This window comes from Podarcis gaigeae, assembly GCF_964106915.1.
Source record: "Podarcis gaigeae genome assembly, chromosome: 1".
Classification (NCBI taxonomy): Eukaryota; Metazoa; Chordata; class Lepidosauria; order Squamata; family Lacertidae; genus Podarcis; species Podarcis gaigeae.
Genome location: NC_139678.1, coordinates 44,384,178 through 44,412,132, shown reverse-complemented (window position 1 = coordinate 44,412,132; position 27,955 = coordinate 44,384,178). Strand labels below are relative to the sequence as shown.

The following is a 27,955-nucleotide window of genomic DNA, read 5'->3' as shown; positions in this document are numbered from 1 at the left end:
CCTATGTGTTTACTTTTCTCTCTTGGTAGCTCAGTCGAGATAATTATTTATTGTTCATTCCTGTATTCCTCTCTTCCCTCCACAGGGCCCCAGGATGGCTAACCACCACAAAATACAAACACGATAAAAGAAATAGTTACGCTATCAGTAAAATATATTATGAATAATTAAAACGTAACACAATGAAAAATCAAACTGCTAGGCTCCTGTCCAATTTGTCCTATCCTGGTAAAACAAATTACATTTTTAATTATGTCCATCTGGGAGAACCACCAATTTCGACCACAGATGTAGCCACGAAGAAGACCCTGCTCCTTAATGGGACTGTAAACAGACTTCTCCTCACCCCCTGATTTTCATAGCCTAGAGGGAGCACACAGGCAGGCCCGGATTTAAGTTTGATGAAGCTGTAAGCTACTGAAGTTAATGGGGCCCTTTATATGTCCAGCTGTCCTTTGTCAACAACAAATTGTCACTTTTTTGTGTTGAATATATGCTATATACTAATTTATGAACCTAATAGGTATCTAAAGCCATGCAACCAGTCCGTGCAGAATGTAGGCACCCTATATATAGAAATGAGCAGACCAATGATATTTTAGGGAGCAGGCTAGCAGGCATGGCCCATTACTTACATCACAGGAGCCTACACAACACAAAACACTGTTGCTGTGTGTAGGTTTTGTTTTATTTGTTTTTAATCTTATATTTTGGAAATGTACATCGATTTTCCCCCTTTAATTTATTGGGGAGCCCCCAAGAGAGTGGGGCCCTAAGCTATAGCTTGTTTAGCTTATACGTAAATCCAGCACTGCACACAGGCATCCAGGTGGGCAAAGACAGCTGCTCATGCAAACTGCAGCTGCTGCCACCTCTCACTCACCTGTGCACTTCCCCTTTGGGTGGCATAATGGTGGGAGCTGAGCATAGGGAGCCCAATTGTCCCCTCCACCTGGAGAAGCAGACAGCGAGGAAGTAAAGCCTTCCAGCGCAGGAAAGTACTGTATGGAGAGGGCAGGCAAGCAGTAGTAGTTGCCCCTTGTCACCATCACTGAGAATTACCAGAGACCAAGGTTCAAATCCCTAGTCAATCAAGAAGCTCACCTTGGGGGGCCTCTCAGCTTAACCTACATCACAGGGTTGTTGTGGAGATTAAATAAGGAGGGAGGAGAGCTATGCACAGAACCTTGATCCCCTCCCCATTGCTATGCCATCCAGAAAGCAAGCGCCGGAGGAGCCTGCTCCCTGTCGCAGCAACAATTATTATTATTAAATATCTATGCCCCGCCCATCTGGCTGGGTTTCCCCAGCCACTCTGGGCGGCTTCCAACAGAATATTAAAATACAATAACCTCTGATGGTAGGGCTTCCACAGGGCGGGTGCCACTACCGAGAAGGCCCTCTGCCTGTTTCCCTGTAACTTGGCCTCTCGCAGTGAGGGAACCGCCAGAAGGCCCTCGGCGCTGGACCTCAGTGTCCGGGTAGAACAATGGGGGTGGAGACGCTTCTTCAGATATATTGGACTGAGACCGTATAGGGCTTTAAAGGTCAGCACCAACACTTTGAATTGTGCTCGGAGCCCCTTGGCTTGCTCGCCTCTCCTTTCCAGTCAGCACCAGGGGGAACTGGGCTCATGGAGAAGAGCAAGATCCCTATAGTAACCTCACCATAACGTGGAGCCAGGCCCCGCCCCTCGAAAGCAGCTCTATTGGGTGACCGAGAGAAAACTGAGTCTGAGGTGCTTCCAGCCTCCGCCCCGCCGCCCGAGAGAGGCCGGCGCAGAGCGAGGGCGGAAGGCACGGAAGCGGGGAGGAAGGGCGGGGCTCGCCGTCTGCCGGCTCGGCCTTCCAGTGCGGGCAGCGGCGAGGCGAGCGAGCGGGGTGGACGGCGGCTGCGTCCTATTACTATTACTACTGCTGCTGCGAGAGGCGGTCGAGATGTTCAGCTGGCTGAAGCAAGGCGGGCGCCACCGGCCCGGGGAAGGCGAGGACGTGGTGGAGACGGTGACGGGCGGCCTGAAGGAGCTTTACGCGAAGAAGCTGCTGCCGCTGGAGGAGCACTACCACTTCCACGAGTTCCACTCGCCCGCGCTGGAGCCCGCCGACTTCGACAACAAGCCCATGGTGCTCCTCGTGGGCCAGTACAGCACCGGCAAGACCACTTTCATCCGGTAGGTCCGGCGCGCGCGCGCGCTCGCCGCCTGGGGGAAACGCCTCCCGGCCTCGCCAGGCGGCGAAGGGCGCGTCAGCTCAGGCGCGCACGTCTCCCTTCTGGCCCAAACTGGCCCATCTCTCCCTCTGTGAAGCCCCAGGCGCTTCCTCCTCCTCCTCCTTGTTATTAGTCTAATATGTACATGGAGGTCTTCTTATAAGGTCCGCCACATGCATTGGCTAGGCTCCTGTGCCTGCAAACACAAGGGGGAAATCTTTCAGCTGCTCGGTGTCTCCTTGACCTGCCTTTGGAAGTGCAGGAGGGGTGAGGCAACCCTCTTGTCATTTATGAGCAAGTAACTCAAATATGACTAACTTCCAGGTCATTGCTCCACAGTCGTTTGAAAAAGTGACACCTGCCACAGTTTGTTATAAAGGACAATATAGCCTCTCTTTCCTCCAATGAGCTCAAGGTGGCCTTCGCCAGCTGTCCTCACAACAACCCTGTAAAGTAGGTTATGGCGAAAGGAGGTGACTCGCCCAAGGAAACTCGAGAGGATTTCGTGGTCAAGTGGGAAGTTAAACCTGGGCCTAGTTGAACTATTGCACCTTGCCTATTAGTTCCAAAAATGATTAGCAAGTTTGGGTTGTAGGGGTTTGTTTGTCTGCTCCTTTGCTGTGTGGTCCACTTGATTACTGTTATCCATCCCTGTCATAAAAGTGGGGAGAAATAAAGTAAGCACCCTGTGAATGGTGCTTGTATGTATATTGCCACATTTTGGAAATGTTTAAATACGTTTTTGTTTTGAGGCGGTATTTTTAATCTCTTCAGAGGTTGCTGAGCTCCTTTGGAAGGAAGGGCAGGATGAAAACTCAGTAAACAATGATAACATCCTTGGATCAGTCATGATTTGGAAGGCATGGGGTTATAAGCCCCAATGTATGTATGTTGTTGAGGGACGTGGGTGGCGCTGTGGGTTAAACCACAGAGCCTAGGGCTTGCCGATCAGAAGGTCGGCAGTTCGAATCCCCGCGACGGGGTGAGCTCCCGTTGCTTGGTCCTGCTCCTGCCAACCTAACAGTTTGAAAGCACGTCAAAGTGCAAGTAGATAAATAGGTACCGCTCCAGTGGGAAGGTAAACGGCTTTTCTGTGTGCTGCTCTGGTTTGCCAGAAGCGGCTTAGTCATGCTGCCCACATGACCCGGAAGCTGTATGCTGGCTCCCTCGGCCAGTAAAGCGAGATGAGTGCCGCAACCCCAGAGTCGGCCACGACTGGACCTAATGGTCAGGGGTCCCTTTACCTTTACCTTTTATGTATGCTGTTAACTATGATAGCAAATACTTGAACTGGCCATAAGATGTGGAGGTTTGGTGAATTTCAAAAGAAGGGTCTGTAGTAGCGAATGGGTTCTCTTGTTTGTCCCAGCCAGCCTAACTGGGCACATAGGTGAACTTGAGAGGCATTCCGCTCCCGTCATCACTGCCTTGTTGTGAATGTGTTGACGATTGTATCTGTGTGGATATGCCTCCCTTTTTGGGCAGTGTGTTGAACTAGGATAAGCTTCAGTGTTCTGTCTGTTCTATTGTTAGGGTCTTGCTGGGTAACTACCATATACTATCTGTCTGAGTGAACAGCACAGGCCAGCCCACTAATAGTTTTAATGCTTTGTAATTCATCTTTCCAAATAACCTGTAAGATAATGTTCCCATTCTGCAGACTAAGAGTTCAGGTTGAGAGTATATGGGCTGTACTCGCTCTTATTGCTAAACAGTGGCAGTGCCTCCTCACAAATTGGGCATCTTCCCTTGCCATCTATTATGTATTGTGGTGTGTTTTTTTCCGTATTATGCTTAACTGGATCTCTACTTTGATTCAGTTTGCATAGCAGGGGTGTACCTTTCTTTTTGTCATGACAGGTAGGGATTCTGGAACCAAACTAGTCCCGCTTCACAGATGCTTGCATACCAAATATTCCATAACAGCTGATGCTGTGTGATCTCTAATTTTCCTAGATATCCTGTTAGTGCTCTCCCTTGCTGTGGTGAATATTCACTGCACACATTCCCTCTTCTTTAGTCCCGCATAGCTCATTGGTTAGTACACATGTGAGGGCTCTTTTTCGGTGCATGTGCATGGAAACTAGTCTACTGCATAAAAGTAAAATTCAGATGCATTTTCTCTTCCAGCTTTGCTTCTGGCCCTGCCCACCAACAGCTTACAAGCTCTGGAAGGTTGCACAGAAGGGATTGTGCCCCATTGGCTGAAAAAGAGCCCCAATGTGTATACTAATCAATGCAAGATACATTGTCATAGTTCAATGACATATTCTAGCCAGGTAAATACACTCAAGAAGGGTGTGAAACAGGGTCAGTGAGGGAGAATCTCAGAGGCCAGAGAAAGAGACCTGGAAGGTCACATTTGGTTCCCATGCTTGAGGCGCCTCATCCCTTGGTTGTTACGTCAGAGTGTAGCCCTTTCAGCATTTTACCTTTCTGACATCTCATTGTCCAGTTATCCTGAGCTTTAATATTTACCTTCACAAAGTCAGTGCTACACCCCATAGGTAAATATCCCAGGAAGTTTTCTTAATAAGCCTTAACTTGCAAAAAAAAAAAAATTCCACTTGCAAATGTCTTCTAGAGGAGAAGATGTGTTAGTATTTTGTCTTGTGACAACATCACATGCATTACTAACAAATGACATGGACTTTAGTCATGCCATTATAAATTAGTTAGGCTTTAAGGTACCACAAAACCCTTCAATTTTGCTTTTAACACCTAAGGGCAATTAGATGTAAAGATGTTGAAGGAAAGTGAGGTGGTTAAAGAGAACAATGACCTTGAGGTTGTAGCTGCTGTTGTGATGGATACAATAAGGCAGTGTTTCCCAACCTTTTTTGGGCAAAGGCACACTTGTTTCATGAAAAAAATCTCGAGGCACACCACCATTAGAAAATGTTTAAAAAATTAACTCTGTGCCTATATTGACTATATGCCGCTTGGGGCGGCAGCCTGTTGCCCGAAGCACAGGGAGCCCTACGGAGGGCTCCCCGTGCTTCCGGCGAGTGTCTGCAACCCTGCGCGCCCGGCAGGAGCTCCTGCCAGGCGCGCAAGGCTTGGGGCGGCAGCTTGTTGCCCGAAGCACAGGGAGCCCTACGGAGGGCTCCCCGTGCTTCGGGCGAGTGTCTGCAACCCTGCGCCCGGCAGGAGCTCCTGCCAGGCGGCAAGGCTTGGGGCGGCAGCCTGTTGCCCGAAGCACAGGGAGCCCTACGGAGGGCTGCCCGTGCTTCGGGCGAGTGTCTGCAACCCTGCGCGCCCGGCAGGAGCTCCTGCCAGGCGCGCAAGGCTTGGGGCGGCAGCCTGTTGCCCGAAGCACAGGGAGCCCTACGGAGAGCTCCCCGTGCTTCGGGCGAGTGTCTGCAACCCTGCGCGCCCGGCAGGAGCTCCCGCTGGGCGCGCGAGGCTTGGGGCGGCAGCCTGTTGCCCGAAGCACGCGGAGCCCTCCGGAGGGTGCCCCGTGCTTCGGGCGAGTGTCTGCAAGCCTTGCGCACCCGGCAGGAGCTCCCGTCGGGCGCGCGAGGCTTGGGGCGGCAGCCTGTTGCTCTAAGCACATGGAGCCCGCCTCCCTCCCACGGCACACCAGGCAAAGTCTCGCGGCACACTAGTGTGCCGCAGAACACCGGTTGGGAAACACTGCAATAAGGAATGCCTACTGCTGTGCAGAAGAGTGTACAATATTGATGACTGAAATTATGTAACATGGGATTTTTTTAAAGTGTCCTTTAAACCACATCTTTGAATTTCTTTACATTCCAAAGCTGTACAGTACACTTGCAGTAACAGCTTTCCTGACTTCAGACCACAAAGATGATTCTGCCATTGTGTTTTTCTACTATAGCTGTGTTTTCTTCCTCAGTGTTTGCCTAGACAGCTTCGAAACAAATATCAAATTTTAATTCAAAATCCTAATAACTAGGTTATTTTACAGATGGAACTTAAAATTCATGTAGAACAAATAATTTTATTTCTAGGAAATTCCCTTCCTTTTTGCTTTTCCTTGTACAGGAAAAACACAACTGAACAATTTGTATATGTTACACATTACATTGTATATGCATTATACTATACATTACTTAGTTGCATTCTTCTTTCATTTATCAACACACTGCTCAGACTTGTAACTTGTTTGAAATGTTCACTTTAAATTATTGCAAAGGTAACTGTAGGCATTAATGGAATAAGATTTTGACCAATTACAGTATTTTTCGCTCTATAACATGCACCAGACCATAACACGCACATAGTTTTTAGAGGAGGAAAACAAGAAAAAAAATATTCTAAACGAAATAGTGGATATATGATTTTTGTGGTTCATGCTGTGGCCACAGACATGTGATCTGACAGTGAGTTTGGAGTAGCCCAATGCAAAAATCCTGAGGATCCATGTGGATCCATGCTTTGTAACCATGGAGGAGGGAAGGAAGGGGAACCATGGATCCTCTGCTCACGACTGCAGCAGATCCCCCCCCCCCCCGCCACCTGCAGGCATTCGCTCCATAACACGCACAGACATTTCCCCTTACTTTCTAGGAGGAAAAAAGTGAGTGTTATGGTGCAAAAAATACAGTACTTTTATTAACAATTTTCTTGTAAGACATTTTTGAATTATATAGAATGCCAATTTTCCTTACTAGGTTGCAAACAAGTAGACATTTCTTTCATAAAGTGTTTTCTTTTTGACAGATATTCACATCAAACAAAAGTGCAATGTAATTTGTCTTTATTGTAAAACTATACAAATGCCACAGGATATATGTGAATATCTGGAAAATCTAGACACTCCACTCTGATCTCTTCTAAAACTGCTTTTTGGGAATTTTGACCATTCTTATTTGTTCACTTTTTCATGGTCAGCTCAGGGGAATGATACACATCTGTTGTTTCTGAAGATGACTTAGATGATTTGTATGTAGGTGGGGCATTGAATAACCAGTCAGCCTTCAAAACACAAACAAAAAAAGCCTTGTTCAGAAGCAGCAAACTATTTAATGGCCAATTAGAAGCCTGGAGAAACAAAATTGTTCTAACCTGGCACCTGAAGGTCATTGGGTTATGCGCCAGGTAACTGAGATTAACAATCTGATATGTCACCACCAGAAATACCATATCCCTTGTAGTTGCTCACCTCTTCTCTCCTCACTCCCTGATTGTACAGAGAAAGGTTAGTTTGTGAACCAGACAGTAGGTGTGTGGGTTGATTGTGGCTATGCTTCTACCAGAAGGCATAATCACATAAATATTTTCTGGTTTGTTGCATGCACTTTCCAGTTTATGGTATTTCTCCTCCATGATTTCATGTACATAAAATGTGGAGAAATGAGTATGAAACAGTTTTCTCTCTTTGACCTTTTTAGTCTGATTGTGAGGCAGAACAGAGAGTGCCCACATTTCGCTGTACTGCTGAGATTTCATGCGCTCCTTAACCTCCTCACTTTCTATTCCTCCTTACTGGTTTCAAATGCCATGTGTTTTATTGCAAACAGGATTTCTACTCTTCAGCAAATCTAGTACCACAGGACTGGCCTTTTCTTTTCTTTTTTTTTTCTTTTTTGCTTGTAAGTAAAAAATTGTTTTTAGCCTGGTAATTCAGGGTGGAGTGCTCATAACAGAGGAAAGAGATCAGCCCCGTTGCTCTGCACTGCCCATCAGAACAATTTATGGATTCAACTCACCTCATCCTAGAAGCCCAGCAGTGCAAGTGAAGCATTTCCATATTGCTGAAGCAAGTATGCTTCAGACTGGTTGTTTTCAAATATTTCCCTTCAGGATAAACTTTCCATAGTGGGCTGCAGAACCTCTGCCTGCCTGTCTGTGATGGAACCTCTGTGTATTGGAAATCTTTTCATTGTGCAGCTTTTAATTATGAATAGGAAGATGACTGGTTAGCAACCTCTCTAGAGTGTAATGGATATGAGCAATATTTCTTATAGCTTAAAAGAGTTAGCACAAACAATAATTTAACAATTAGAATAAACCAAAGTACAAATGAAGTTAGCCTCAAGCCCTCTTGTTACATTAAGTTGTTTGTAACTAGCCATAAAAAGTTCATTTCGGTCTATTGGCTCTCTAGCCCATGTTGACCACATTCAAACAAGCTTATGACACAAAATATGATAGCTTGAGTCAGCTCTTCCTCTGTTTCCTGGTGCCTTTTCAGCTGTCTTTCTTTTTTATTCCTAAGGTTCTATCTTCAGTTTCTCCTTCTCCTCCTAATTGTCACCAAGTTACCTCCATCGCCACATCTTTCCCCCACCACCTTCCCTCCCTTCCTGTTTTACAGCAGTCTATGTGCCTCCTTTCACTTGCCCTTTTATGACTTCCTAGGAGTAGGCATTCCATGGTTGACTTATGTGGAGCACTGGTTGGGCTTAACTGGGCCTCTTCATTGTCCTGTGTGAACTAACATTCCACCTGGGACACACCATGCCCTCTGCTGCGACTGAGCAAGTGCAGGAAGGCTTGTCTGGCATTACAGATTCTTCCCACTGTGGATTCCCTGATGAACTTACCCCAACATTCCCCGGAGTGGAGTTTGAAAAGGACTTCTGTGATTACCACAGCAGGGACTCAAGGATAACTCTTAGCACTGCTCTGGTTTGAAGCTCAAATGGAACTGGGCTTCAGGAAAAAATTGACTCCATTGAGCTGAAAGAGGATGGGGGTGGGAATGAAATGTGAGCAGAACACAAAGAATCAATCTTCAGATATCCTCAGGATGTCTGTTGTGTGAACTACTCTACATTTTGCAGACTATCTTAAAATAGCCTTCCTGTATATCACTCTATGCCTTTGAACTTTTGCTCCCCTGATACCTACTGGCCACATAAATCCTTGCTTTTCCTGTGTTAATAATATAACAGAGTGGAGTGGGGAAAATTCACTTTTGTCTGCTTTTATTGTACTCTGCCTCTATTTTTTATGAGCAATTTGCAAGTTGAGAAGGAAGATGGTAATATGTGTATGTGTCTACTGCGTAAGGCACTAGGTTCGCAAACCTCTGACATGGAGCAATTTAGTTCAAGTTAGATCTGTGCATATTTACTTGGAAGTAAGTCCTGCTGAGTTAAATGCTATTAAATGTGTTTAGGATTGCAGCCTGAAATGCTGTATCAGAGCACAGGTCTATCTTGTCTAGCATTCTCTCTCCAACATTGGTTAGCCATATAGCTTGGGAAGTACACAGGTGGCAGAACTGTTCACACATTACGAGTGAGAGATCAACTGTTTTGAGTCCATGATGTTTTTGTTCAGTATCCCTTGGTTTATCCTAAAACTTTTAATTAAAAAAAAATGGGGGGGGACTAATGTTTATCATGCCATATGGTGGTTAATTAATCCCATAAAGTACTTACATGAGGTGTACTGAAGGAAATGTTTCATATTCTGTATCCATTCCAAATATATCATTCCTAACCATGTACATATTTATCTATATTTTATCTATATTTATATATTTTTCTAAATGAAAAAAGACCTGTCTTGCTCAGTCTTCTTCCACAGGGAAGATTATTATTATTATTATTATTATTATTATTATTATTATTATTATCATCATGCATTTATTATATCCCACATTTCTTCCAAGGACCTCAAAATGGCGTAAATAGTTCTCCCTCCCACCCCATATTATTCTCACAGCATACCTCTGAGGTAGGCTAAGAGACAGTGACTGACCCAAGGTCACCCAGTGACATTCATGGCTGAATGAGGATTTGAACCCTGGTCTCCCAGGCCTTACCTAGCCTGACATATTGTAGAATAGAACACTGAGCACTACACAACACAGGCTCCAACCCCTAAATCATTTTAGTTGCCTTTTTCTGTACCATGTCTTTTAGAAATTTGTTGACCAGAACTCTTCACAGTGTTTTAAATATGGCTGCACTACGATGCGCCATGATACATGAAATTAAATATTCATTCCCTTTCCCAATATTTGAATTTGGCTTGTTGCTATAGCACCCAGAGCTGACGTCTTAGTGAATTGCCTATTAGCACAGATAGCATGTGAAACTGGTTGCCGTAGGGTTGCCTAAATGTAGCAGGGAGGGTGGGCTGCTTTTTAAAAACAAGAACAAAGTTAATAGAGCACAATTACAAGGAGCTGAAGCTTTTGTTTTATTGACAGTGTGCATCAGAAATACAGAATTTCTGTCCTGCAACAATAAAGAATTCCTCGTATCTTCTATCCTGCCTTTATTTCCCCCCTGTGTAAAGCAGGAAATGGATAACCCAATAAAATGTTGCTAGGTAATTGTTTATGGATGTGGGTAGTGGAAAAATAATTGTCACATGGTTTATTTGAGAGCAGATTGGAAATAATGCTACTTGGCACGCCAGCTATAATTGAATTCATCTAGCTTTTATTGTGGCTGTAAAAGTCTGTTCATTTTTCATTTATGTTACTAAAATAAGTGAATTATATCATTCAGGGAAACACTGAACAAACATAGTGGTTTTTACATGTTTTCTCTTTAGGACTGGCAACCTAGGCAACTGACTAGTCCAATATTGCTATTTGTCTGCCTATTAGTTGGCCATCATCAATTGCTCCATAAGGCAAAAATGTTGCTATGTGGGTGACAGCCGAACTTTAAACATTTGACTATACAGTAGTGTCACTTCTTAGCAAAGGCAGAAGAAAGAGTGGTTTGTCACCTAACTGTGCAGCACTCAAGGGCAAACATAGCTGAATAGAAAATAAATATCTCCACTTCTTTAAAAAATAAATATCTCCACTTCTTTGTTATTATATACTGCGCAATTTAAGATTAGAAAAGACCATAGGAGATTAAGACTTGGTCTAGTAATCAGGTGAACAGGAAGAAGGGTATATTGATTGACTTGCATGGAGGTTAAAAATCAGTTTAATCTGCTGGTGTTTGAAGATTTGATCCACAGCCTGCTTGGCACAATTGCCTGATTCTTGCTGTTTCAGGATAAAATCCAAGAGAAGAACTAGCTCAGTAAATTGCTTACATTTACAGAAATATTGCATAGCATTTATATGAGATAGAAGAATATCATGGAGTTGAATCCAATTTAGTTATTGGGAGGGTGGAACAACTTTGGGATAAAAGGAAAAACAAACTTTTACTTGAGCAAAGAAGCTCCCCCTCCCTCCACACTCCAAATGTCACTCCAAATCTTCTCCAGAGGGTTGTGGGTGCCCCCAGAACAGATGGGGTGTGTGCATGGCATGTGAGGGTAGGAAAGGAAGTTCTATTGCATGATTGTATCTGGTTCGCCAGAAGCAGCTCAGTCATGCTGGCCACATGACCCGGAAGCTGTACGCCGGCTCCCTCGGCCAATAAAGCGACATGAGCGCCGCAACTCCAGAGTCGGCCACGACTGGACCTAATGGTCAGGGGTCCTTTTACCTTTACCTTTAAGTTTCATTCACACAATGAATGAATAGTTCATAACAGTAATAGTTAATTAACTTGTTTCTGTAATCAGCCTAACTTTAAAACCTGATTGATTAAATGGTTGTTGGCTTTTTTGTTCTTATACATAACCATTCTTTTACATAAATCAGATCATACAGCTAACTAACCAAATCTCTTTCATCTAGCCGTAGGGCCTAATCTTTTTTTTTTCTTCTGTACACTTCCTTAGATTTTATTTGCAGATAATGGTGAACTTACAAGCTTGCAGCAGACAGAAGTGGAAATTTAGTGGGTGACTCAGTGATGGTGACAGTTGTAGAAATCCCCGTTCAGGGAGAGTTGGCTACTGATCTCCCTACTTACTGTTAGAAGGGTTGCCCTTCATGTTTTGTGTCTCAGTTTGTTGATTGTTTCAATTTTAGTATTCTTATTTCCCATTCCACAGGTATCTGTTGGAGCAGGATTTTCCAGGAATGAGGATTGGTCCAGAACCAACTACAGATTCCTTCATTGCTGTCATGTATGGAGACACTGAAGGGAGTGTTCCAGGGAATGCTCTTGTAGTAGACCCTAAAAAGCCGTTTCGCAAACTCAGCCGTTTTGGAAATGCATTCTTGAATAGGTAAGTAATGGTGGGTGGGAGAACAATTCTTGATGCTGTGTGCAGACTTGTTTTGTTCTTGGAGTTGAATTGCACTCAATGAATACTCCCAAGATGGAGTGCTGGAGTACTGTAAGCATTCATTGTATGAGTTGCTTGTTGGCTGCAGCTATGACACTTTCTCCTCCCTCAAAGTATTAAATTCAATGTTTTTAAAAACAAGAAAATCCAGAAATTACAAATTATTGGGCATGATCTTAAATATGTGCCCAGCCCTCTTCCATTGATCAGATTGTCCCTGCTGTTTGCTATCTTGGGAGTAGAATGTGTCTACATTCCTTAGTTTTGATTAAAATAATGGCAGGTGTGTGTCAATGGTGGAGATGTGGCTGCATATTGTATATTTATTTATTTATTCCTTCCTTTCTTCCTTCCTTCACCATTTTTCTTTTCATTTGTCTCCTACCCCCATGGGAAATGTAGAAAAATAAGTGATCAAAATAGTTGTGTGTTTTTTAAAAATAAAACTTATTTCTGTTAGACTAAATTACATTATTAGAATTGCTGTGATGCACATCTAATATTAATGCTTTTAAAGCAAAAGCTCAGAAAATGAATGTCCTTGTAGAGCAGGGGTGGAGAATTGGATCCATATGACAGTCTGAATCCCTAATGCCTTCCTGCCCACCTATGGGCCAGCTTTTGACAGGTGGGTGGGACCAGCATACGATGTCAGGGGTGGGGCAGGCAGACATAGCTGTGGCAAAAGCCTTCACAAGGCTAGATTGGGATCCATCTCAGACCTGATTAGGCCTGCTGGCTGGGGGTTCTCCAGCACTGCCTTAGAGCACTGAGTAAAGACCAACACAAAGTTTGGGTGCATGCTGAAATTAATGTGTGGGTTTTTCAGAAAACAATGAGACTTCTAAGTGTAAATAAGAACTGCAGTTTTATCTAGCCCCATGTAGTACTTTCAAGTACAATATTTAAGGGGTACCAAATTAAAACTATATTAGTGCTTAGGTTTCTTTAATGGGCACTCCTCGGATGTAAATGGGGCAAGACTGCTTCACATTATATCTGTACCGTATTAGTAGTTGTCATTCTGTTGTTACTCTGCTGTATTCGCAGTACCCCTTGTAAGTTCTGAATGCACCCATTTAAGTGGTTGAAACAGCTTCTGAGTAGTGATTTCTGGAAGAGTTTAGAAAACCTTCGAGGATGATGACTCAAAACTTTCCAAATAGTAAATGAAAAGCTTTGAAAAATGAATAAATGAGCCAAGAAGAATATTATTTGGGGGTGGGAGCCATAAACTACTTCTCTCTTGGCTGTGGGTGAGCCTCACACTGTGGGAAGGGCCGTGAAAATATTAGACCAACTCCCATAGCAATGACTCAGGCTTTGCATGGTTTGTAGATATTTGCTTTGTAGCTTGCCAAATTCCAGAGCTGCCCCAGATAAGACACCCTGGAAGTTTGAATGTCTAAATGCATAAATTTAAGCTCTGTATCTCACTTTATTGCCATTAATCTGCTAAACGTTGGCTGCTCTCTGCGGGCATTGGTGTTTTGACTGATAAGCTACATTTTTAGTACCATGTTACTCTGTTTTGCCTGTAGTCATCAGCAGGTACAGCATGCCAATGGGTTCATAATGTTCTTCTGGTTTCCGCCACCTCCCATTGATCAAGGAGAGCCCTAAAGGGGTTCATTGGTCACCATTGTGTGTGTGTGTGTGTGTGTGTGTGTGTGTGTGTGTGTGTGTTTCTGGCAGCATACGTAAGAGACTGAGAGAGCATTATGATGAAGTATTACTGGAAGGACAGATCCTGAAGCTGAGGCTCCAATACTTTGGCCACCTCATGAGGAGAGAAGACTCCCTGGAAAAGACCCTGATGTTGGGAAAGATTGAGAGCACAAGGAGAAGGGGACAACAGAGAACGAGATGGTTGGACGAGATGGTTGGATGGTCGAAGCTACAAACATGAGTCTGACCAAACTGCGGGAGGCAGTGGAAGACAGAGGTGCCTGGTGTGCTCTGGTCCATGGGGTCACGAAGAGTCGGACACGACTAAACGACTAAACAAATTACTGTGAGGCAGATGCTTTCCATACCTCCCTCACTCTTGACATGGGAACAGAGTTAGAGCTACAAGCTCCAATTCTGCTACCCTGGCAGGAGCAAAGCAACGCTGCTAAGTTTTGTTAGCTTCGCTTCACCCCCGCCCCAGGCCCACACAATTGTACCCCCACCCCCAATATGTGGAATCAGTTTCTAAACTCTGGTTCTGCTTTTGTGGCATGAGCAATGGGAAAGGGAAGACAAGGGTGGGGTGCATCCTGTTCTCCAAGTGTACTCACACCCCTCTTCGGCTTTGGTTGTTTTCAGTCATTCTCTGTGGGGTTTCTTCCGCTCTCCCAATGCACATTGAAACAAACATTCCTAGCTCTTTCTAATCAGATAGATGCTGTTAAACATATTGTTACACAGGGCTGCTTCTCACTTGCAAAAGGTTTGTAGAATGCTAATTTTAATAAGTCTATATTAAAACTTCAGACACCTTGCATTTATACTGCTGTATAATGTCTTTCCCACTTTTTACTTTTTTGCTGCCCTTATCCCCTTTCCTATAAATAGCTTAGCTGTATTGCACAGTGCTATCTCCTTATATCACTGCAGTTCTTGTTTTTCTTGTAAAACTTGCTCCTACTTCTTCATTGCTTGGCTTCCGGAAAATTTTAAACATTGTGTCATTGTTTAGCTGGAATAAAAGAGCTCAATCTTCTCCTAATACTGGCTTCTTTAGCTTCCAGTAATACTCAGCTGAAGTCAAAAGGATTTTGCAGAAAATATGATAGCTCAAGAGGAGGAAAATCACATTCTCTAGAATACGTTGTAAAACATTTTTTTTCGCAGTTCAATCTTAAATCTGGTTTTAAAGCTCTTTTTTAAACAATCTGATTTTTTAAAATCTGCAGCCCACACCATACAAAACATCAGTGATTGCATCCAACTTTAGATGCAGTGAGAGGTGCATGCTAGCAGGAGGGTGAGAGATTTTTGCCATGTCTTCCTCCTGCTGCAGCCTGGAGCATGCTGCAAAATCTGTTCTTAAGGGTCAGCCAATCCCCCAAAACAGATTTGTGGGTTGAGTATCATTGAGAGCTGCAAGGAGGTGAAGGATTTGCAAAAATTGCCGCCTCTTCTCTTCTCTTCTGTTAGCAAATATCTCTGTTTGAGCAACAGCACAAGGACAACCAATAGGATTGCACCCTAGGAATTATTTTTTAAAACAGGGAAAGCAGTATTAAAAGTGGATGAAACTAAACAGCATACGTTACTCCACCTGGTATGTTTTGCTTGCTGTGTTTTCTTAACTTGTGCACCAGTGTGAAAAGACTCTCTTAACTAGGATATGGGTTAGAATTTGTCAATAGCCATGTGTGTTTTATAGTTTTTGGTCACTTTTTCCCCTTTCAAGAATGAGGAAGAAATTTTATTGTTGCTTCTCCTTCACTACTTGCTGTGGTTGGTATGTTAGAAATTGGGGTTTAGAAGCCCACTCCATCATGAACTGATCTGTCGTCTCCCCCCCTTTCCCTTAGCCCATCTCATATTTATTGTAACATTAATTCAGCACATCCAAGTCACAACTGTAAACAATGATTATTCTCTCTATGCAGCATGGTTCTTCCTAAAATTTAATAAGTTTTGTTTTTGTACAAGGTTGCTTTCATAGGAAATCCTGTATGTATTGAGATAATGTTCTCAGGAAAGAAACAAGTCCATCTTGACAACTGATCATTTGTACTGACATTACTTGATCACAGAGAAGAGAATGTCTATAATACAGCAAGGCTTTTCTCCTTTTTGTATGGCAGGAAGGTAGTTTAGAATAATACTCCTCACATATTGCAAGGTAGTGGGATGGTAAGAAGGGTTACACCCAGCCATGCATTCAATGAGCATGAAAAGTGCCCCCTGCATTTCCCAATGTATGCATGGTAGAGCTTTTCCTTGTGAGGGGGGGATCTCAGGATATTCACTCTTGGAATTTTACTTTTAGAAATATGGCAACCCTACATGAAAGAGCTCTTTCTCACATGTATAGCTGAAGGGGAGGTGCTAATCTACATGACTCCACAACCTCCTCTTGCATTCAACTTTTAAAGTGGTTTCTTTCTCTGCATATATAACTTCTTGTTGTTGTTTAGTCGCTTAGTCATGTCCAACTCTTTGTGACCCCATGGACCAGAGCACGCCAGGCACTCCTGTCTTCCACTGCCTCCCGCAATTTGGTCAAACTCATGCTGGTAGCTTCAAGAACACTGTCCAACCATCTCATCCTCTGTCGTCCCCTTCTCCTTGTGCCCTCCATCTTTCCCAACATCAGGGTCTTTTCCATGGAGTCTTTTCTTCCCATGAAGTGGCCAAAATATTGGAGCCTCAGCTTCAGGATCTGTCCTTCCTTCCAGTGAGCACTCAGGGCTGATTTCCTTCAGAATGGATAGGTTTGATCTTCTTGCAGTCCATGGGACTCTCAAGAGTCTCCTCCAGCACCATAATTCAAAAGCATCAATTCTTCGGCGATCAATCTTCATTATGGTCCAGCTCTCACTTCCATGCATCACTACTGGGAAAACCATAGCTTTAACTATACGGACCTTTGTCGGCAAGGTGATGTCTCTGCTTTTTAAGATGCTGTCTAGGTTTGTCATTGCTTTTCTCCCAAGAAGCAGGCATATATATATAAGTATATAACTTAGTCTAACAGAAATGTTATCTGATATACTTAGGGGGTCCCTCATTTGTTGTTCAGATACAGAAAAGGATTTTCTTACTTTTCCTAGAGGTCTGAAAACTAATATTAAAATAACTGGGCCCTTTTGTTTTTCTCTGTAGGTTCATGTGTGCTCAGTTGCCCAATCAGGTTCTGAAGAGCATTAGCATCATAGACAGCCCTGGCATTCTTTCAGGAGAGAAACAGCGAATACGCAGAGGTGAGCTTGTTGCTTTGTTTTATCTATAGTAAAATGTATGTCCCACCCTTTCCCCGTCCCAGAGTACTTACAACAAACAAAACAACATCAGGTTCTTAATTAAATAAGTAGTGCAGAAAAATAATTGCAGGGACTAGTGACCTGTTTTGCTGTACAGGCTAATCCAGCTAATCTCTTGAGTGCTTGCTCTATCAGCTTGGCGACAGCATGGTCCAGTAACATTCCTGGAAGTCTCTGGTGCCTTGTTTTAAATTAATGCCTGCTGAATGGATAGGGACCAGGTTTTATTAAATCCATGTTTTGCATTCTGTTGTGCATGGGTTGATATTGCTTTCTATAAAGTGAAAACTCACAGCCCTCATCTTTATACAACTAGAGTTCATTTTTTCAAAGAGACAACAGAATATATATCCTGGTAGCAGGATAAAGGTCTGTTTCAATGCTTGACCTCCCTGTTATCATAGTTCCTCCTCATGGAGGCTTATTCAATGATCCAGTTCACACATCACATTAAACCACAGTTCAAAACAAGCTGCGGTTTAATGTGCAGTGCTACTCTTCCCCAACTCCTACAGCTGCTGGGAATCAAGCCAGACTCTGGCTTGTTGTGATGTCTGAATGTGAGTTCATGGTTCATTTTTATGATCCCGACCCAACAAACCACGCCCATGCTTTATTCTGTTTTGGAGAAGCACAAGATAAAACTTGAAGTTTCTGTTCCCCTTGCATTTTTGCCCAATGCCAGGCTGGAGGATAATATTAATTTCAAAACTGAAGCAGAATCTGTTGGATTGTTAAATGCAAGGGAGCTCTTAGATGTCAACTCTGTGTGGAAGTTCACTATTTTACTTGTTGGATCAGTCTCTCTCTCTCTCTCTCTCTCTCTCACACACACACACACACACACACACACACACAGAGAGAGAGAGAGAGAGAGAGAGAGAGAGAGAAGCCTTATTTTGCTTTCCAAAATGAAAATGTTTATTTCAGAGACCACCCAGCTGCTTTTCTTGAGCAATTACATAGTTATCTTCTTCCTACCATTTCCTCTTCTTGGCTGATATCTGATTTGCCAGTGATATCATATAACGTCTCCATCTGTCAGGAAATCTCCTAATCTAGGGTTCTCTCTCTCTCTCTCTCTCTCTCTCTATCTATCTATCTATCTATCTCTCTCTATCTCTCTCTCTCTCTCTCTCTCTCTCTGTGTGTGTGTGTGTGTGTGTGTGTGTGTTTTAGAAGGTCTGTTTCTTAATTAACTTCAAAACAGTGACTAGGTTGGAAGTGACCCAGCCAAAATTAATGACAATTTACAAAAAATATATCAATAGAACTAGGTTCTTGATTAAATATTACTTTGAAATTCTGTAATAACCGATGACAGAATTTCTGTCAGATAAAAGTTCTACATTTTGTGATTTAAAATACGCTTTGCATCATCAAAGCTAGCATGAACCTGCAAGTAGTCTCACTGAATGTATCTAAGGTATCTTGAGTTTGCCACCAATACAACATCTGAACTTGCTGTTTTCCCAAGCATTTTAAAATTATGTCCAGACTCTTCTCAAAGTACCTGTGTTAGAAAATTAAAATTACTTCTAAATAATTCTAAGCAATGTCAGATTTTATACTCTCCCCTCTCTTTCTCCCCTTTCTCTTCCAGGCTATGACTTCTGTCAGGTTCTGCAGTGGTTTGCTGAGCGTGTTGATCGTATCATCCTCTTATTTGATGCCCACAAACTTGATATTTCTGACGAGTTCTCAGAAGCAATCAAAGCGTTCCGGGGTCAGGATGACAAGATCCGGGTTGTGTTGAATAAGGCTGACCAAGTAGACACCCAGCAGTTAATGAGAGTCTATGGAGCACTCATGTGGTCTTTGGGGAAAGTGATTAACACTCCAGAGGTGTTGCGTGTCTACATTGGCTCTTTTTGGTCTCAGCCCCTGCAAAACTCAGAGAACCGAAAGCTGTTTGAGGTGGAAGCACAAGATCTGTTCCAGGACATCCAGAACCTACCACAAAAGGCAACAGTGAGAAAACTGAATGACCTTATCAAGAGATCACGACTTGCAAAGGTAAAATTGTGGGATAAAGCTTGACTTTCCTTGAGCACTTCTTGGTGAAGTGCCTATTTTATTATCTTCTCTGCTTTCTGTGCAGCAGTGGACAGTCTCTGTAAAGTGAGTTGAGCTGACAGTATTAAATCAAGGTGATTATTGTTTAACTTTTATGGGAGGAAAGGAAACTTTCCAGACCAAGAGGGACCTGTGGTCCTTAACTTGTTCATAAATGACTTGGAGTTAGGGATGGACAGAAAAAGATTGCTGATGACAACAATTTTTTCCGGTTGGGATTGAAAAAGGGAACTCCAAAAGATCTCTCCAAATTGGGTGAATGAACATTAAAATGGCAAATGCTGTTTCAGTGTAAGCAGCTATAAAGTTATGCACATTGGGGCAAAAAATCCTAACCATATGTGGAGTCTGAACTGGTAGTGGTTTAGCAGGACACCCAGTGAAACTTCTGACCTAGTGTGCAACAACTGTGAAAGGAAAGGACAGTTTCTCAACCCATCCTCCAATCACCATCAGCCCCTCAAAAGCTCATCCAGAGAGTCTGGGGCCGTCCTGAACTATCTGGGATGGGGTGGTGGTGAGGGCATGGGAAACATTCCTTTTATAAACATCCTTATCTTAGGATCAAAGTCCAATTTTGGACAATGCTCCCCACCCAGTCTCGTGGGGCTTGAGGGGGTGTTGTAGCTGAAACTAGGTGAAACTTTGCTTCCTTGAACTTCCTTAGCTTAACATAGAATCTAAGCCAAACTGTTAATTGTCTAAGTGACATACAGAGTTGAAAAGGAATTTTGAAATGACTTTAAATGGATTCCAATCAATACAGCGGTTCTTTTAGAGCACCACGTTCTTTCTTTCTTTTTGTTGGTGTTTGTTTTCTTCTATAGAAAAGCAAAAGCATTATGTAGGTTCTCATTTTGATGTTGCCTTTGCCTCCTAAGCATACTCTTGAAATTCCTATCATGTTAGAATAATTGAGTAAGTCAGTTGTCAGCTCCCTATCAACTTCAGGGTCTTATCAGCCGCTCTGGTATTCCTTGTGCGCAGTGTGATAGGTCATATTTAAATGCTTTGAAGGCTGAAAACTTCATCTGTAAAAGCACAATGGGGGCTTTGAAGAAATGTATTGGTTAAATGAGACAGGGGGAAATATGACTGAAGGCATTCAGCATTTGACTTCCCATACTCCTTGCATCAAAATCTTGTCATTCTATCATGGATCACATTCAGTAAGAATGTAGAAACTTGCTGGATCAGTGTCATAATTTGCATAAAAATAATATACAGATACCATGTTTTAAGCTCATTTGCACACACTTGATCAATACATCCTAACTGAATCCTCACCTTCATTCTGTTACAGTAGCTCGCTCACTCTTGCTTACTTGCTTTCTCTAATCTTTGCTTGGTTCTTCTCTATGTTCCTTATGTCTGTATTTGTCTGTCTATGTGGTTAAGTGCTTGATGTTTCTGCTTCACATTGTATTAGATGGGTGATTAAGTGATGGATAGGAAGAAGGGTTGTAGGGTTTGTTCTTGCTAAAGTGAATATTCTATAAACTTTTAAAGTGATTCATTTCAATCAGTTTACTGTTCACACAGTTTACAGTATGATACATAAATAGTAGCTTAATTTTTCATAGACAGGAACTGCTCTGCTTTCCTCATGTCATCTCTTTGTGGTTGTCTTTAAATACAGAGGCAGCAAATATATAACACACACTTCTATTTTGGTTACATTCAGTGCATATCATTGGCCTTGCTCACATGCCACTTTAAACCATAGTTAAACTTAAGTAAGCTATGCTCTGGCTTAGCAGTACAGCTGAACCTGGGCAAACAAACCATAAGCAGAAAGCTAAGAACAAACCTTGGTTACAGCTTGTGGTTTGTTTGGAGAAAGACAAATCACAAGCCCAGCTTTGGGTGTAACACTAAATCTGACCATGGCTTGTTTCCTGGCAGTCTAGTAGCAGCAGGGGAGGAGTGAAAGGCGCATGGCTTTAGCCCCATGCACAGCTAAGTTTAACTATGGTTTAAAACTTGATGTCAAAACCAGATATTTTAACTGATAGATTTGTATTTGGGGGGGGGGGGATGACAACCACATAGGTTAAATTCATAAAAGTTTATGAGCAAATAATATGCATTCCCTTAAGGAGGCCCTACCTTTCTTTAACGTGGTCATTATCTGCCATCTCAGCCACCTGTATTTGCACTAAACTGCAAAGCGACATCTCAGTAGTTTTCCTGGCTACCACTTTTTTCTCTCTTTCTTCAAGAGACAGAATGTTATAATCCCTTTTTTTTCTTCTTCTTTTGGAGATGGGGAGCAGTTTTTGCAAAGCTAAAATAAGTGTGTCAATTATATGGAATGTTTAGTATTTGTGTATTTTGTACAATACAAGAAACATGAAACTGGTGTCTCTTGAGGGTTTTTCTTGTTCACATCTGTTGTGAGGTAGGAGGCATGAAAATCACTGCTAACTTGAATCGCCTGCTGTTCTGTTTTAGGTACATGCTTATATCATTAGTCACCTGAAGAAGGAAATGCCTTCGGTATTTGGAAAAGAAAATAAGAAGAAAGAACTGATCAACAAGCTACCTGAGATTTATATTCTGTTGCAGCAACAGTACCAGATCTCACCAGGGGACTTCCCTGAAGTCAAGAAAATGCAGGTACTGTACCTCAACAGATGGATAGTTTGTTTACCTCTAATTATTTCAATCACAGCTTTATCATAAAAAACTCTACCAAAAAACAACAGCTTTATCTATTGTATAAGAAAATCAGGCACTTAATTTGTTTATTCAGTACATTTATTTCCTGCCTTTCATGGTGTCATGCATAGTTATCCCCCACTCCTTTTTTTAATCCTCACAGATAATAGGTAACCTCGTAGTTGAATCTGGCTCGAAATTAGGACCATGTAGAAGGCACGTCAGTGGGATTACTAATAAGGCATTGCTCAAAAATGGTTGTTTCAGGTTTCATAAGCCTGGACTACACATGAGCCAAGCTACACATGATGCTGCATTGCATATAGTTTTTTGCCTTGAAGTGGGATTTTTTTACTTTACAAATCGATCTTGGGGTGGTGGTATCTTTATGTGAAACAGAAGTTCTGTGCAGAGGGAAGAGGAGGAAGGCTTTAAAAGCTCCTATCTCCAGTGTCCCCCCCCCCCCCCGGGATCTCAAGAGGTAGTGGGGAAAATCAAAACCCTGTAGGTGCAGATACCAGTACCCCCTCCCTGGGGGACTTTGGGGGAGAGAGCTACTGAAAGGGTAAGGGGTCAAAAGCGCCATTCCCCATACTGGTCTTCTACTTGATATTGTAGCCTCTGCAGCTGCATTGGGGGGGGGGGGGGCTTATGGCAGAACTTCCAAGTTTGGCGTTGAAAGGTATGTAGATTATTAGAATGTCACCAGAAAGTTAGTCATACCTCTGTTTCTCATCAAGTTGCCCAATACCCTTCTGAAACAGAGAACAGCTGAGACAATTGAGAAATGAGTTGCTAACTGAAACTGTCACTCCATGAACAAACACAAAAAGGTGTATCTTTAAGAATATCATACAGTAATTAAGGCTGACCACACAGCCATTGTTGTGGCTGTATTGCAGTAATCTGAATTTTTTGCAGGCTGTCCCAGAGTGGCAAGATTTTATCTGGATTCACATGCAGGCACCTCTTCAGATCATAAGTTGGCCACAAACTGGAAGCCATTTGAAATGTGTGTTATGACAAGCTGTGACTTACACTAGATGATTCCACTGTGCCAGAACTGCCTGGAAACATCAATTTAGGGTGATTTTGTTATGCCAGAACAGCCCTAAGAGAGCGACTTTTGTAAAGTAAATAGATAAGTAGGGATGCAATATAAGAACAGCCCTGCTGGATCAGACCAAAGGTCCATCTAGCCCCAATTTCCTGTGCTCACAGTGATCAAGCAACTGCCTATGGGAAGCCTACAAGGAAGGCATGAGTATAATAGCACTATCTGCTTATGATCCCCAGGACAATACTTAGAGGCATCTTGTCTTGGTTCTGTGAGTAGTCCATGGATGGCCATCATGACTAGTAGCCATTGATAACCTGAGCCTTTGTGAATTTATCTAGTCCCCTTTTAAAGCTTCCCAAGTTTGTTGCCATCTCCACATCTTGCACAAGCAAATTCCATAGTTTAACTGCGCACTATGTGAAGAAGTATTATATCTGTGTCTTTGCTGGTACAGGGTAAAGGTTTGTAAGTACACAGTCTTACTGTCAACACTCCATTGTTTCTCTTCAAGTACCTTGGCTTCCTTCTATCTAAAGCATTTCACAGAACTATATTTTTGTGTTGTTTTTCTATGGTGCAGCCTGGGTAACTATAAACATGGACACAGATTCCTAAACTGAAGGCTTCTTTCATGCAACATTCATTCTGGACTCATCCTTATTCACACTTGGCAGATGCCAAGAATTTTATCAAGGAATTGTTGAACAGTGTTCTTACTTGCAATTACTGTTTTTCCATTTCACAGGAGCAGTTGGAGAGATACGACTTCACCAAATTCCATTCTCTAAAGCCAAAGCTGATTGAAGCTGTAGATAATATGCTGGCAAACAAAGTTGCCTACCTCATGACTCTGGTGAGCCAGGAAGAGCGTAACACGCCTGCGCAGAAGGTTCAAGGTGGGGCATTTGATGGCACCACAGTAGGACCATTTGACCAGGGCTATGGGGAAGGTGCCAAGGAAGGAGCCGGCGAGGAGGAGTGGATTGTTGCCAAAGATAAACCTATATATGATGAAATCTTTTACACTCTCTCGCCAGTCAATGGTAGAGTCTCTGGGGCCAATGCAAAGAAGGAAATGTTGACCTCCAAACTGCCCAACAGTGTCCTGGGAAAAATCTGGAAGCTTGCTGACTGTGATAACGATGGCATGTTGGATGAGGAGGAATTTGCATTAGCAAAGCATCTTATCAAGATAAAACTGGAGGGATATGAACTCCCCAGTAGCTTGCCTATCCATCTGGTACCTCCGTCGCACAGAAAACCTTTGCGTGGGGCACAGTGATAAACGCATTCTAAAATTAAAGTTCAGTACCTGTTACAGTTAAAGATTGTATAACACACTTGAAGGTAGGGTTCTTGTCAAGCATTTTAGGGCCACTTCAAACACTGAATCTGTCCTATATGGGTACCACTTGCACACAAAAAAGCACAGAAGCTATCATGTACCTCATGCACTGGGGAGCGATGCTTAGTGGCAGTTTTCTGATATGTGCATTTGGGCAACATGTATATCTTGTAAAATAAACACATGTATAGTCATGGCATGTGTCATGACAGGCTCCATATGCTTTCTGTCATTTGAAGTGGCCCTCACTTAGATGCTGCATTCCGTGCACATTACAGGAACTAGCAACATAGCACAGGGATAAACCTATGTTAATAGATCTGAAGGCCCCCCAGTAAAAGGACAGCAGGGGGAGTGTTTCTTACAAGTGCCTTTGAAAATTACCTTCTGTTTTTTGTGGGTAAGGTTTTTGACATTTTTCTCCACTGTGTTTACAATCAAAATACTAAACTGGGATTGAGCAGATGTAAAAATTGTTGCAACTATATACTAAACAATACTTTGATAACACAATGCAAAACTACCTTTATTCTTCAAAAGGAAATCTAACATTTTACAATTCCAAGGAGGCAGGAATTTGTTCACTAATGATACTTGAAAAGAAAATCCACCTTCTGCAATTCCATTTAGAGATTGTAAGAATGCGCTTCAGTTCAGTTTTTTTTGTTTTAGCCAAAAATTAAAGGCCTGTCTTGGACTAGGCTTCTTTACAAAGTTGTATTTGTTTGGGGAAGGAGAAAAGGGGAACGTATGCATGGAAAGAGCTTTCATAAGAATATGTAATTGTATTTAGAAAATCAACAAATTACTATATTTGAAAGTTATATATATTTAAATTGACATTTTAAAAATCTTACAGCTCTTTAGCTACTGTAGAGGTTATCACTGTTGTCTCTGTATAAGTAGAATATATATGAAGAGCCCTGCTGGATCAGGCCAAGGGTCCAACAGTGGAACCCAGTGTCAGGACATGAAGGCAATAGTCTCCGCATTGTTTACCTTCACATCTGCTAGTTGTGCTAGGTGTGCTATTCCTAAACATGGAGATTATTTTTTAGCATCATGCCTACTAGATAGAACTAGTCTCTATTTATCTTAGGCATTTTTCAAGCTATCAAATACAGAGGCCTTTGTCACATCTTGTGGAAGTGAATTCCATAAGTTTATTTTTGTTGTAATACTGTGAAGCGCCTGGTAGTTGGTTGGTTGTTTTTTTAAGAAAAAGAATAATGTGCATTATATAGAAATATTGACACCTCTGTTCACTGCAATGATGATTTGCAAAAGTCCATTTGGAGGGCTTAATCCCAAAGTACGACTTTGCTGAAAACACACCTACATACGTGACAGAGCTACTTTGCAGAATATATATATATATATGCTTGTGTCAGTGGAAAGTGAGGTGACTTAAATTAGTTGATTATAGTTTGCACAGGTTAAAGTAGTTTGATCTACTAATTCTAAGGCTTTATTCTGAACATCCACAGGAAACCTTCCTGTATATTCTAACCTACAAAGTGTTATTTTCACTTCTTTCCTTTATGGACCACCACTAGATTATGACTGCCTCGTGGCATGAAACCTGTACAGTGAATGCATCATGGGAGGGCTACAGCAGTCTAGCCAAAAGGCCTGTAGGTGTCCTTTCATGAAAGACACAGCAAATGAGTCAGTTTCTCCTGTTGCATCAGCAAAGTACTATTAATTGACTTAATCACTTATGCTATCACCTGTGGACTCAGTCTGAGCAACAAATGATGTCACCCAGAAATCTCCACACTTTATATGAAACTGCCTTATACATATTACTGGTCCATCTGTCTTAGTATTATCTACTGTTATCTATTCTGGCACTCCAGGGTCTGGGGCAGCGTCTTTCCCAAACTAGTAACTTCAGCTCTTTATAAACTGAGTTGTCAAGGATTAAACTTTGGACCTGCTTGAAAAGCAGAAGGCCCCTTCACAGTTTATGTGTTGTGTGGAGATCAGCCTATCCCTATTTAGTAGCTGAGAAACTTAAGACTGATGCAGTCATCATCTTAGTGCATCCTTTTAATGCTATAGTTCAGTGAGAAATCAATTAACAAACTAACAGCTCTGTTTCTACTGTTACTAGGTTTGTGTGTGTTCTTTGTTTACAGGCACAGACATCACTCGGGATAAGTAGCATAGACTAACTTAGTGTTCTTCTTGCTTTTGGGGCTTATGGTTTTCAAAATAGTTGATTTTATTTTATTTTATTGGCCAGGATTGTGATTGGATAGGGGAAAGAATGGGGAGGGTTATGGGGGGGGGGGAGGAAAGAAGACGAATGAGTCAAGAGGCCAGACTTCAGGAAGAAGTTTGTTCATGTTCTTGTTGCACCTTGAATCTTTACCTGCTCCTTTGTGTTTATTTCTTTGACAATGCTTTATTACCTTTTCAAAAGAAAACTGAAGTCACTGGATGCTAGCAGATAAGATACTGCAAGATCAGATTTTATCTGTCACATCACATGTAGGCAGAATATATTTTTTCTGTTGCAGCTCAGAAATCCAATTTCACTCCTATTTAATTGACCTCACGTTCTGGAGGAAAGTGTCTCTCTCTTGCTGCACTATCTTTCTCTAGAACACTTGTTAGTATTTATCTAAGCATCTGCTTTTCTTGTGCAATTTCCTCAGATCTTTGTTTCTCCCCACCATGAAATCATTTTTCCTGTTATTTATTATCCTGCAGTGATTTTAGAGGTTTTATAACTGAAACGTGCTGCAATTTCAGTCGGCTAAGTCGAAACAACCATCTTTTTGTCAACTACAGTGTCAGAATTTTTGAATGACTTTTAAACATGGTAGAGTTGCGGTTTTAAGTAAAGGCACACAAATAATGAAACTTGTTTGCTTGTTTTGGTTATGATCCTTATTATTTCAAGAACCTGAAGTTTTGATCTATGAGCCTCTTCATGCGGCTTCATACTTGGTGTAAGAATCAGTGGAATATGAAACATGACTGATTTGGACATCTTTTTTCATGCTTCTAGAGTCTTTTGTGAGTTGCCCTTATGCATATCTCCCTTGTGGCGAGCTGCATCCTGCATTGATGATACACACTTCAACTCCTTTTCATTATCACTCAAATATTGTCATCTTCATTATACCTGTTTATAATTAGTTTTCTTTCCATAGTCTAATAGTTCTAAACATCCTCAAGGATATGAACCACTTTATTTAATCAGAGTTTCTATACCATTATTGTTACATATTTATAGATCCAAGATCAGGTCACTTAAAAAATAAATAACAATGATTGACCAATCCTTATATTACTGTGAAATATTTCAAGTGTCATCAAGAGAATATATATTATTGCTTTTTGTTTGCTAAGGTTCAAATAACAAAACTCTTGGTAGAAATATTAATTTTCTCCCCAAGAGCTTAAATTCATTGGTGTTGCACTTTGATTATCTGCACGAATCATTACAGACGCTGTAATATATTTTTGTACATGTTTTTAAGATTTCTCCTTTTTGTGTGTAACAGTTCTGGGAAATAAAATTCACTGTTTAATAAA

General features: G+C 42.0%; 1 protein-coding gene across 1 annotated transcript; it reads left to right on the top strand.

The window, feature by feature from the left end:
- The first annotated feature begins 685 nt into the window (after positions 1-685).
- Positions 686-27,955, top strand: EHD4 (EH domain containing 4). The gene is made up of 6 exons (XM_083747374.1): positions 686-2,170; positions 12,046-12,222; positions 17,107-17,204; positions 18,868-19,280; positions 21,795-21,959; positions 23,807-27,955. The coding sequence occupies exons 1-6, from the start codon at positions 1,938-1,940 to the stop codon at positions 24,341-24,343; spliced, it is 1,623 nt and encodes a 540-aa protein (XP_083603500.1). The 5' UTR covers positions 686-1,937; the 3' UTR covers positions 24,344-27,955.